The 13,412-nt window shown below is 33.9% G+C and overlaps 2 protein-coding genes across 2 annotated transcripts; one reads left to right on the plus strand and one right to left on the minus strand.

The window, feature by feature from the left end:
* Positions 1-748: 748 nt before the first annotated feature.
* On the minus strand, positions 749-1,805 carry LOC113515779 (D-erythronate dehydrogenase-like). Its single transcript, XM_026900063.3, has one exon. The coding sequence runs from the start codon at positions 1,758-1,760 to the stop codon at positions 801-803; it is 960 nt and encodes a 319-aa protein (XP_026755864.1). The 5' UTR covers positions 1,761-1,805; the 3' UTR covers positions 749-800.
* Positions 1,806-8,251: 6,446 nt separating this feature from the next.
* On the plus strand, positions 8,252-12,261 carry LOC113515788 (uncharacterized). Its single transcript, XM_026900075.3, has 3 exons — positions 8,252-9,103; positions 9,802-10,032; positions 10,282-12,261. The coding sequence occupies exons 1-3, from the start codon at positions 8,267-8,269 to the stop codon at positions 10,468-10,470; spliced, it is 1,257 nt and encodes a 418-aa protein (XP_026755876.3). The 5' UTR covers positions 8,252-8,266; the 3' UTR covers positions 10,471-12,261.
* Positions 12,262-13,412: the final 1,151 nt, after the last annotated feature.

Genomic DNA, 13,412 nt, shown 5'->3' on the forward strand with positions numbered 1-13,412 from the left:
ACGCAACTATTATACTGTTGAAGAGAAAAGCGCTATGACACCAGAAATTTACCACAGAGACATTGTACAAAAGTCGTTTGCTTGGACACCTCTGTCCCATTCGTGATTCTACCGTGAAGCAGTTCTTTGCATGGCTGTGTTTCGGTTTGAAGGGTGGGATATGGCGTGAATTTACTGGGTACAGAGGAATAACACCTGAGTCCTCAGGGATGACAACGCAAGGGGGGTATCATAGGCGAAACAGTATACTCTGTTATGTCCGTGGTACTGCTCATGTCTATAGGCGACGGTTACCACTTTCCATCAGGTGGGCCGTCAACTTGTTTGCCATTCTAAGTTGACAAGTAAACACGAATGGGACAAAGGTACCCAAGCAATCGACTTTTGTACAAAGTCTCTCTCTGGTGATGTTTTAAGGGAGATGTTGCTACCTACCCCTTAAATTCCTTTAGTCGCTTTTTACGATATGGGAAAGAAAGAGGTGGCCCATTTAATATATACGGATACGTGATAGCAGATTTGAAAAAAGATCTTAAATAGAAAATATATATATATATATATATATATATATATATATATATATATATATATATATATATATATATGGCTATAAGGGCAAAGGAAGACTTAAAAACATAGATAGACTGTGTTAAAGATAATATAGTCAAGAATGGAAAAGGAAAATATATTAAGCAGACCTCAAACAAGTAATTTAGATAAGGGCAGGAAGATAATAAAATATCTCTCACACAAATAAAAGAATTTATTTAACAACAAATATAAAGTTAGATTACAAATACTCAATTAGATTTGTTCAACTCGTTACGTATGTACGCTTTGAGGACGTCAGCAAAATTGGTATCAACTACAAAGCCAAGGCTTAGAGCACGGGAATTATCAAACTTTATCGGCAATGACTCAACCATATGACAGATCCTCTCGTCTCTTTCAAAGCGCACCAGAGCCACAGCTTTCTCACCAGCTACTTCCTTAAGAGCCCTTAACTGTTCATCTACAGATACGGCGAAACCTGGCAAATTTATTCCACGCCAGTCTCCCAAAACATCGGCCGAAATTGTCGCAGCATGAATAATATTACGCACAACAATAGCAGGACTGGTAATCCAAATTTTCTGATCTCTCCGTACTGGACATACAGCCTCCTTTCCGTTCAATGGTTCCCTCAAAATACCACTCGCATAAGATGTCATAGCCGCATTAGCAGTACCGGCACGAATACTAACAGTAGGCAATCTGACAAAACGGCCGTCTAAAAATTTCCTTCTTGAATAGTCGTTTATCAACAACTCACACATTGCTTTGGCAGTTCCGTAGGATGTCTGGGGCATAGTCGCTGTTCTATCGTTAATTACATCTGGGAGTTCGCCTCCAAAAACGCCGGATGTACTAGCGAAGACAAATCTCAATGAAGGTGCATTTCTTCTGGCGGCTTCCAGTAGTGCCCTGGTCGCATCGAAGTTCACGGCCAATCCAAGATCGAAATCAGCTTCGGATTGTCCACTAACGATAGCAGCGAGGTGGAAAAATACATCGCAATCAGCAGTGATAAGTTGGTTTGCAGCTGTCGGCGCTCTCAAGTCGAGAGCAAGTAAACGGACTCGTGAATCTGTACGTTGTGCTGGGAGGATCGTGTCCACCAATACTAGTTCTGTCACAGGCAAAGGAGAGTCGGGTCTCAGCAAAGCATCAGCTAAGCGGGATCCGACAAATCCTGCAGCGCCTGTCACCGTGACCTTCATGTCGTTGAGCAACTAACAGACTGTTCAATTCTGTGATGGTATGTCTCAAATTACAACGACAATATGTCAAATGTCATCTGAAACTTTGATATTATATTAAAAACAAATAAGCCGATAAAGTTTCTTTTGTTATCGTATTACATAACAATGTAATGTTTTAATGTAGCATACCTACACTTATGCAATATTAAGTAAGAGATTATTTTATTTTCGGTTGAATTTAAAGTTTCTTTTTATTAATGTTTTAAATAGCATTTGTAACAATATAGCTAAAGGGCTATATTTTTAATGGGTAAAGATGGAATAGTAACTCCGCCTGCGCGAAGAGAAGGTTAGATTTAGAAAATGGCCTCTCAGCATCGACTCCAGATTGATGCACGATAGTTATTACATTCACTTTTTACATTCACTTTTATTATACATTAAGTTTTTACTCCAAATATGTAAAATTAACGATTAATATTGTTAAATTAAATACACATATCAATCATTTTTCACTACACAAAGAACTTATTTACGAGTATAAAATATGTAAAAATAACCTAGACCCGTACATTATAACTACTAAACTAAAAAATGAACTTTATTTACACCAAATGGTGATTACATTGTATTTTTGTGGTCCAACGTTATCTTTTTCTTACAAGTTATATACGAACATAAACACAATATATATACAATACCTACGGAATAGACAATTCTCCCTACAAATTAATTTGGGCCTTACAGCCGTATTAAGTTTAAAAAAGTTACTAACACGTTTCAGTTCACTACTACATATGAAATACATATACTACTATTGCAAAAAGAAATCACAATATGGAAATAGCTTTATTATAATACGTGTTAAGGAGAACTTACTGAAATATATTTTTTTGTTAGTGGATAAAAATATTAAAATAAATAAAATAAGTATATCTAAAAATTTAGATACACCACGTATAATAAGTCATATTCTAAATATTATTATTAAAATTCAATTCAATAGATATCGCTAAAGAATTAGAAAACATGAATTTATTTAAGTCAAAATCATGTGATGTAGAATCGGTAAGCTCTTACACAAAAGATTTGAACATTGGTTTATCTATCATGACACAAAATATACGTAGCATAAATCATAACTTTCATGACTACGAAGTACTATTAGAAAGAATAAAGCTTCGTATTGATCTACTGGTACTCACGGAATGCTGGTTATCATGTTCAACAACACTACCTACTCTGGAAGACTATAACTGCTTTTCAACCAAAAATAACCACAAACAAAATGATGGAATCGTGATATATGCTAAAAATAATTTAAATATCTCTGTAGACGAACCTATACTAACTGATTCTAATTGCCTTATCATAAAATTAAACCCTGATATTGTCATCATTAGCATTTATAGATCGCCCTCATATAAGGATATTACGTCTTTTCTTGCATCGCTTGACGCACTGCTAAAGCAGTTATCTAATTGCCAAAATATTGTGATCATAGGCGATATAAACATACCCATTAATTTAGAAAAAATTGATCGGAATTCGGAAAACTATTTAAACTTAGCTGCTTTTCACGGTCTACTCCCTGCACATGACATACCAACTAGAGATATAAGTGGTAATTGTATAGATCACGTACTAATAAAATCACAAACACCGACACTAACCCTGGTCCCAAACTCGACAGTAACTGATCACAAGGCGGTGATAACTTTTCTACAAAATCGAATTATAAGATACCCTGAAAGCTCCTCATATAAGAAAATAGACAACGAGAAACTGAAGTCTGATATTTTTAATTTAGATTTAAATCCTATATATAGTTCTGATGATCCCGAATTTTCGATGAATTACTTATCTCAAGAACTGCTTAAAGCTGTAGAAAATAATACAATAACTGTTTCGGTAACTAGACGTAAAAGGTTTATTAAACCCTGGATCACACCTGGTCTCCTCCGCTGTATAAAAAATAGGGACAAGTTACACATTAAAGCAAAACAAGATAAAAATAATGAAATACTAAAACTCACGTATACTAGATACAGAAACTATTGCAATAATTTACTAAAAGAAATAAAAAAGGCTTATGATAAAGAACTTATTACAAAAGCGGGTAAAAATAATAAAAAAATATGGGACGCAATAAAAAATATTGGTAACATATCAAATAAAGTTAAAAACCATCCTAAAGAATTACTAACAGTAGCTTCAAATCCACAAGAATCTGTAAATATAATAAATAAATATTTTATAAACATTGGGAAAAGAATATCGGAAAGCATAAACACAAATAAACCTAATTTTTGTTACAGTGAGAATCAGAAACAAAATATTGTAGGCTCCTTGTTTCTCTTGGAAATAGATGAGAAGGAAGTCGAACATATTATTATGGGATTGAAAACGGAATGCTCAGTCGGCTGGGATAAAATATCTAACAAAATGCTAAAGGAAATGAGAGAGTTTCTGGTGCCACTTCTAACATTTATCTTTAATAGATGCTTTGACAAAGGAATATTTCCAACATGTTTAAAAAAATCGGTAGTTATTCCAATCTACAAAGACGGTGACAAAGTAAACATTGGTAACTATAGGCCTATATCATTGTTGCCGGCAATTTCGAAGGTGCTGGAAAAACTAATAAATAAGCGATTAACTAGTTACCTTGAAAAAAATCACATACTGTCTGAAAACCAATTCGGTTTTCGACGTGGGAAATCTGCCTCCGATGCAGTGCATTCTTTGACTGATTTTATCGCAAATAACATTGATGAAGGTAAAAAATGTTTAGCTGTATTTTTAGATCTAGATAAAGCATTCGATACAATACCAGTATCGCATTTAATAAATAAACTTGAAACTATTGGTATTAGAGGTCTACAACTACAGCTTTTTAAAAGCTATCTTGCGGAAAGGACTCAAACAGTTAATGTAGATGTATACAGTAGTTCTGAGTTACCGGTAACCCATGGGATTCCGCAGGGAAGTATTTTAGGTCCTACACTTTTTCTCATCTATATCAACGATCTGTGTTCAACCAAACTCACAAATGGGAAATTAATTTGTTATGCAGACGATACGGCACTCGGTTTTACAGCAAACACCTGGAGTGAGGTTTATGATGTGGCCCAAAATGGTTTAAATAAAGTGTGGGAATTCTTAACATTTAATTTATTGTCATTAAATGTTAAGAAAACAAAATATATCTGTTTCTCTGCCCGAAACATAGACACGGTAAATTTCAATCTCAAAGTACACAATCACAACTGCGTGACAATGAGGAACTGTCGGTGCGATTGTCCTTTGTTAGAAAAAACCACACAATTAAAATATTTGGGAACTGTAATTGATTGTACACTTACCTTTAAACACCACATAACATATCTTACCAGTCGTGTACGCAAACTTATAGTGGTTTTTAAAAGACTCCGTCACGCTGTTGATAAGAAACTAATAAGAACAATTTACCTAACACTATGCCAATCTTTGTGTACTTATGGTATATCGATATGGGGAGGATCTCCAAAAACTATTCTGAAGCCACTTGAAGTAGCACAGAGGGCCGTTCTAAAAGTTTCAAGTTTTCGACCAATATTATATCCTACAAAACAATTGTACGAATCATGCGAAGTTTTGACAATTCGCCAACTCTTTATACTTACTATCGTCCTTAAGCAACACAACCAAATAGAGTATAACTCACAATCATTAATAAAACGTAAAACATACTCTATCTGCAAGCACACACGTAAATTTAGAACTTCCTTTGCACAAAGATTCTTTTGTTTCTTGGGTCCGTATATGTACAATAGGGTGAACAAGAAGCTGTCAATCTATTCTAAAAATAAAATTAAATGTAAGAAAGAGATAACTAATTGGCTACTAACATTGTCGTATGACCAAACTGAAAATTTGTTGTCAATTCCAAAATAAAACTAAATCTAAAACTACAAAACTATAAATACTAATCGCACACACACACACACACACACACACACACACACACACACACACACACACACACACACACACACACACACACACACACACACACACACACACACACACACACACACACACACACACACACACACACACACACACACACACACACACACACACACACACACACACACACACACACACACACACACACACACACACACACACACACACACTTGTATTAATGTAGTAATAGATGTGATGTGAATACTATAACTATCAGATGGCAATTGTGAGTAGCTTTGACGTGGTCTAGTGTTTTGAGTAGTCATGCTCACTAAAATGTCCAGACTTGTGGCGGCGTGGTGGGCCGGGTCATTGGGCTCCCTAAAATATGGTCGAGCGCAGTGATGGCTGGCTCATCCGTCATACTCGTGAACGGGTGCTGCTTGTAGGGACTGGTCTGCTCTAATCACTATGACTGATTTCCTCTTATTAATTGTTTAACCAGTTGGTTATGTATTCAATTTTTTTTTCTCTTTTTGAGTATTTAATTGAATTAGTGCTAATTGGTGGTTTGTATTCACACAATTAAACTTAAAAATGTAAAATAATAATAAAATTATTTAAAAGAGCATCACGCAAGTTTCTTGCTCGTTCTTCTTGTGATGAGACAGCTTTCCGAACGAGCGGTAAATTAAAAAAAATGTAATGACTTTTCAAAAGTGCTTCAATGTAAGTTTATTTGAATAAATGATTTCTATTCTATTCTATTCTATTCTATTCAGTAATATATTGTAAAACTCCGGAGAGAGCCTGGAGATCTGTAGTACAGGTTTCGACCTAGTTCAGACTCCAGACTCTCACAAGAAAAAAAAAAAAAAAAAAAAAAAAAAAATTTAACGATATGCTCTTAAACTTGTATGAAATTAAGTTTACGTTATATATATATATATATATATATATATATATATATATATATATATATATATATATATATTTTATACCACTGAGGTGGCAAACAAGCATACGGCCCACGTGATGGTAAGTAGTTACCGTAGCCTATGAACACCTGCAATACCAGAAGTATTACTCGCGCGTTGCCGACCCTGAAGAAACCTCTTTACCCCACTTTTGAAGAACCCCATGCTGTAGTCTCTTAGGAAAACCTCGACAGGAAGCTCATTCCACTACCTGAGTGTTCGTGGGAGGAAACATCTCTGAAACCGCGTAGTACGCAACCATTGAGGCTGTAGGACATGAGGATGAACCCCCTGCCGATGGCGAGCCGTACGATGGTAGAAAGTAGCTGTGGGCATCATATTGAACAATTCCTTTGAGCACAATCCATTGTACAGGCGGTAGAACACGCACTCCTAAGACTCAAGGGTTCGATACCCTAGATAAATATCGTCTAAAAATATATATTTATTATAGATATATATTCGATACATTTCGTCTAAAAAGTATATTACGATAAAAGTACAAACTTGAAATATTTTTTGCTGGCGTCACGATGAGAAAATTAGTAACAATAAAATAAATAAGATTACTGTAAATAACATTCACATTTATTCTACAAACAAATCTTAGCGGTGTCTGGTGATTGCGCCTTTTTTACTCTTATGGTACTTCGATCAATAACATCAATTAGATACATCAATAATAAATTAAACAGAGCACGAATGTAATACCGCTAAATAACGCCTCCAAATTGTAACAAACTCTTCGAGTATGAGATCGTATTTCTAAATATTAATGTTATTCTAAAAATATTTTCTACTAGTGGTCTGCGTGATCTGGATTTTTTGTATTGGTTGGAGTTTCCCATCTGTGACTAGAAACATAACTGCGAATACTGAATACAACTGTAAGAAAGAAATATTTTTTGAAATAAACTTAGATATAAGTATTTTTGGATAGCCATTTTTTTATTACCGTATTCTTGAAAATCTAAGTTAAAAATCTGCTGTATATTTTATCTTGATACCGATTGCCATCTTACCAGAGGGAGACTTTGTACAAAAGTCTATTGCTTGGGTACCTCTGTCCCATTCGTGTTTCTACCGTGAAGCAGTTGTATTTGCATGGCTGTGTTTCGGTTTGAAGGATGGGATATCGCGTAAATTTACAGGGTACAGAGGAATAACACCTGAGTCCTCAGGAATGGCAACGCATAGGGGTATCATGGGCGAAACAGTATATTCTGTTATGTCCATGGCACTGCTCATATCTATAGGCGACGGTTACCACTTTCCATTAGGTGGGCCGTTAGCTTGTTTGCCATACTAAGTTGTATAAAAAAAATCTAGAAATAATCTGTTCCATTGGTTTTCTACTTTTAAAAATCACGCATAGAAAGTAGCGAGCAAAAATCTGGTAAATTAAATATAAGAGCTCAGTAAAATGAGACGTTATACACTGGATCGTTTTTAGGCTTTTAGACGTCTACATGTATTTGGTGTTTTCGAGCGAAGATTTTATGACGTGATTATTATCTAGAGTTTTATAATAATTTAAATATTTACTTAATTTTATTATCATCATCAACCTTGTAAGTTTTATCAACGGATTGTTTAATGCACATAACTATTTTATTTTGTTCATTTAAAAGAAATTATATTAAGATCTCCGTTCATAGTACTATAGTAATCATGGCGGAACAAGAGGGGATTTTGCGTAAAATTATCGACGTAATTGCTAAAGATCAAAAATATTTGAATTTTAATGTAACAGTGAAACCGATATCTACAGACGGTGCCAATTACACGTCAAAGTTGTTTTTAATCACTGTATCAGAAGCGGACAAGGAAAACCTGGAGTTATTTGTGAAATTTAATACGTTCAGCGAGAAAATTTGTTCAGAACTACACTACTATGGTTATGAAACGGAGCGTTTCATGTATACAGAACTTGCAAAAACATATAAAGCAATAGAAGAGGAAAACAAAATACCACTTGAAAATAAACTGTTTATACCTCAACATTATAATTGCGACCTAAATATTGCGCGAGAGACTTTGGTGTTGGAAAATTTACAATCAAAGGGTTATACTACGCGTGACAGATTCGAATCAATAGACTGGGAGTATGCTAGCAAATCAGTAGAAACACTAGCTAAATTTCATGCATTGTCTATACCTCATAGAGGTAATCGTTCTAGCACATTTAATAATTTATTAAATAATAAAGGCCCAGCATTTTACTTTATTAGTAATATTAAAGAATCTTATCCTGTTATAATAGAAAATGCTATAAATGCAACGAACGATAAAAATAAAGAGAAAGTTAAAAATTATATAAATAACATTGCTATTTTTGAAAAATATCAATCTTTCTATACTAATCACTTGCGTCGACAGTTTATAATACATGGAGACTTCAGAGTTAGTAACCTTATGCACAAAGTGAACGAGGTAATTACATTTTTATACTAAATCATAACGAATGGTATATGTTTAGAAGCAACGAGGTCGTATGACTCATATTGGCATAAAAGCAATTGTAATAAGAGATTATTTTTAAATAAAGTTCCCAAGAAAACGATAAAAGTAGGTAATATAGGAAAATGTTTTAAGTTACATTAACCATTTTTGTATTAAAGTTGACTTTAATGAGATTTGTTTAAAAATTGTAGATCGACATTGGTAACTCCGCGTAAATTTTCACAAGTAAAGCAGTTTATATGAAATTTTGCAATTTTGTTTAGTTAAAAGGATTATTAAAAATTATATTTTTCTCTGTTTTTTATTAGACTTACCTTCGCTTTTTTGTCCATGTATTTCTCTTGAGTTAAAAGTTATTCAAAAGATAATTGGTAACGTTTTATTAAATGTCCTCGATAAATCATATGATATTTTATTAACATAAGATTTCGCCTTAAAAACGTATTAAGGTAATACAACAATTTAAACATTTTTTTGCTGGTAACACGATGAGACTACAAAATTAGAAACAATAAAAAAAATTAATCTAAATAACATTAACATTTATTCTAAAAATAAATCTGAACAATGTCTGGCGATATTATGCATTCATTATGCCTTTTATACTCTTACTTCTTGATGATTCCTTACTTGATGATTTATCAGTTATTCATTTTTTTTTTCCACAGGACGGTTCATTAGTCGTTATACCTGTCGACTATCAAACTATCCATATGAGTAGTCCCGTACTAGATTTGCTGTTTTTCATCTTCACGGGTTCCGACGAGGCGTTCAGGAGACAGTACTACGACCAGCTCATAGAACATTACTACAAGGAGCTACGTCGTGCATTGAGCCAACTACACGTAGATCCCGATAAGGTCTATTCCAAGAAAGACTTCGAGTCTGATCTAAAAGAGGTACTAACAGTTTCAATACCTTAACTAACATATTGTTTGATTTCTCTGTGCTGTTATATGATTAATTATGATCCTTAGAATTTACTATTTACTTAGAATAGCAAACAAACTGACGGCCAGTCTGATGGAAAATGGTAACTGTCGCGTATAGACATGAGAAGTGACATAATTAAATAAAGCTGTACTTTGTTTGTAAATTATGAAAAAAACAATACCGGCATCTTTAATATTACGTGATAAACATTACAGTTTTCAACATTCGGACTGTTCACAAGCATGTGTGTTCTCCCACTGATCACTGTGGAGGCTGAAGATGCGCCCGAAATGGGAGAGGAAGTCAGCGACATCCACAGCTTCGTGAGGCTGAACTGCACGCCTAGGTATCGCGAGAGATGGAATGGAATTGTCAACGACTACATTAGATGGGGCATACTTTAGTTACATTTGTAAATTGGACTTTAATGACATTAAAACTTTATTGTTCTATAATACAGGTTTGTTAAAAGCATGGGGTGATGGCAAAGTTAATAATAACGGAGGTGATGGGTTTCAATTTAAAAAGTATGGGGATTTCAACTATATTATTATGAGATGTAGCAGCAATTGTTGTTTTATAAATTTGTATTTACAAATTAAATAACTGTCCTATCTTTCAAATTGCAGTTAACAGTTATGTTTTTATACCACTGAGGTAGCAAACAAGCATACGACCTACCTGATGGTAAGCGGTTACCCTAGCCTATGAACGCCAGCAATACCAGAGGCAGTAAGGGACGTTGCCGACCCTGAAGAAATCTCTTTATCAATAATATATCATTTTTTAATATACAAGTAGGTTCGAACATTACAACCAGAGGAAGCCTTTGTATAAAAGTCGTTTGCTTGAGAACCTCTGTCCTATTCGTGTTTCAACCGTGAAGCAGTTATGTTTGCATGGCTGTGTTTCGGTTTAAAGGGTGCGATATGGCAGTGAATTTACAGGGTACAGAGGAATAACACCTGAGTACTCAGGAATGGCAACGCATGGAGGGTATCATGTGCGAAACAGTATACTCTGTTATGTGCATGGTACTGCTCATATCTATAGGCGACGGTTACCACTTTCCATCTGGTGGACCGTCAGCTTGTTTGCCATTTTAAGTTACATAAAAAAATTGGTTACGGCTAAACCGCTTAACCTGTAATGCTGTTTCGGATATTATCGTAAACATATAAGGTCGCACGAAATTTTTATATATTAAAAGCATTCATAACTTTTGTTTACCTAAGTTTGGCAACATTGCATTTATCTATTTTCCGAAACAACTGTACATTTTCCAATGTTTTTTTAAAGATCATTTAAAAAGCAATTTGCTAAAGAATAAATATGTTAATAATAGAATACATTGCATATAAATGTATCATTAAAAACTCTGCACCTACTTCATATTTTGCTTGCAAATTTTTTAAATACATTTTTTGCAATCAAAATACAAATTCTTAATGACATTTTAATAGGAATATTATTACATGATTAACTGTACAGTTCACAGAACACTTTTTAAGTAATTAATGAGAAATATTGAAATATATTCAATTGTTTTTGATAATCCACAGACAAAGGTCATGTTGTCATACTACGTTATGTACGTTCTTAAGATTAGATGTATTGTTTTTTTTTATACAACTTAGAATGGCAAACAAGCTGACGGCCCACCTGATGGAAAGTGGTAACCGTCGCCTATAGACATGAGCAGTACCATGGACATAACAGAGTGTACTGTTTCGCCCATGATACCTCTCCATACGTTGCCATTCCTGAGGACTCAGGTGTTATTCCTCTGTACCCAGTAAATTCACGCCATATCCCACCCTTCAAACCGAAACACAGCCGTGCAAACACAACTGCTTCACGGTTGAAACACGAATGGAACAGAGGTACCCAAGCAATCGACTTTTGTACAAAGTCTCCCTCTGGTATTTGTACAAAGTCCCCCTCTGGTCAAATATTGTAAATAGATAGATAGATACTCTTTATTGTTTCCTCCAAAATATTACAATAGTAAACTTATTATAAATATAAATAATTACAAGAAATAATCACAATAGAAAACAATGGGCAACCTTATCGCTAAGAGCGATCTCTTGCAGGCAACCTTTGGATAGATGGATGTAAATATTGTAATTAGTTATCTTACGATCTCTATAGTGTAATCATACATGTATTTATTGGAATAAATAAACAAAATATTTACAAATGAATTATTTTACTGTTTTCCTTTGTTAACAACTTGTGAAAGTTCCAAAATATATAAGATCCTAACCTATAATTATAGGGGGCAAAAGGGATTGTTAGTAACTAATAGCCCCATTGGAATGGTCACCCCGCCTGTGCTGACGGTATACGCAGGCGGGGCACCAGTGAGGGATGTTCGTTGTCATATCCTACCTTCAAATTTCGATTTCACTTGTATATATAGAAAGGTCCTGGATGCCAACTAATATAAAATTAGTTTATTAGAATAAGTCTACAATAAGTCTATATTTATTATAGATAGATACTATCGGAATTAAAACAAAACTGATATCACGGGGCTCTATAGTCTATTAAAAATAAAAATAATTTCAGTTCAAATAGCTGGAAGATTATTTACCGGCTATTATCAGAAATAAAAGATATTTTTAATCTTGAATACGTGTGTTTAATACGTGTTCCCTCGGCAAAAATTAAAGCGGGAATGAATGACAGCCAGTCTATTCATTACTGCCCTCTCCAAAAATTATAAATACAAAAAAATATGTAACGGATACATGATCGAATCAATTACAATACTTAAATTCAAAATTAAAACAATTGACATTCCAATAATCTAATTAGCATTTACGTGACAATATTTTATTAACATTGTACTATAAAATATTGTATTGTATTTATTAAATAAATATACTAACATTTAATAATTGAATTATAACAACGTCAACAACAATCAATTGACTATCTATTTATAGTATTAGTAAATAACAATATGTATTTGTATAAAATATAATCATATAACCTAACAATTTGTTATTTAGAATGTTCCAATTATAAATATGATAATATTTTTTTAAGAATAGAATAGAATAGACACATTTATTGCCATACAATTACAATATAAAATATAAATGACATATACAAAAAGTATCCCACACCCGGCAAAAGGAACCGGCTCAGCTGATGCTGTGAGTGTCCCAGCGCAATGTGAACAGCTGCACAGCGCTGGTTTACAGCCAGTCGCTCTCTTAACAAAACAACCAAAGTGCAGGGTACCACTGTAAATTTAACTTATCGACTATATTTTTTTTTTGTTCGCCAATTTCACAGAATTGGATTTACTTTTATTTTAGAAAAGATATGTCAG

This window comes from Galleria mellonella, unplaced genomic scaffold, assembly GCF_026898425.1.
Source record: "Galleria mellonella isolate WM207_F2 unplaced genomic scaffold, CSIRO_AGI_GalMel_v1 utg63, whole genome shotgun sequence".
In the NCBI taxonomy this organism is placed as follows: domain Eukaryota; kingdom Metazoa; phylum Arthropoda; class Insecta; order Lepidoptera; family Pyralidae; genus Galleria; species Galleria mellonella.

What these genes read in the sequence shown, in the direction of transcription:
- LOC113515779 (XM_026900063.3), bottom strand. Translation starts at nt 1,760, where the DNA reads ATGAAGGTCACGGTGACAGGCGCTGCAGGATTTGTCGGATCCCGCTTA.
- LOC113515788 (XM_026900075.3), top strand. Translation starts at nt 8,267, where the DNA reads ATGCACATAACTATTTTATTTTGTTCATTTAAAAGAAATTATATTAAG. An exon ending in TTATGCACAAAGTGAACGAG is followed by an intron (nt 9,104 to 9,801) that starts GTAATTACATTT and finishes TTTTTTCCACAG; the next exon opens with GACGGTTCATTAGTCGTTAT. An exon ending in TCGAGTCTGATCTAAAAGAG is followed by an intron (nt 10,033 to 10,281) that starts GTACTAACAGTT and finishes TAAACATTACAG; the next exon opens with TTTTCAACATTCGGACTGTT.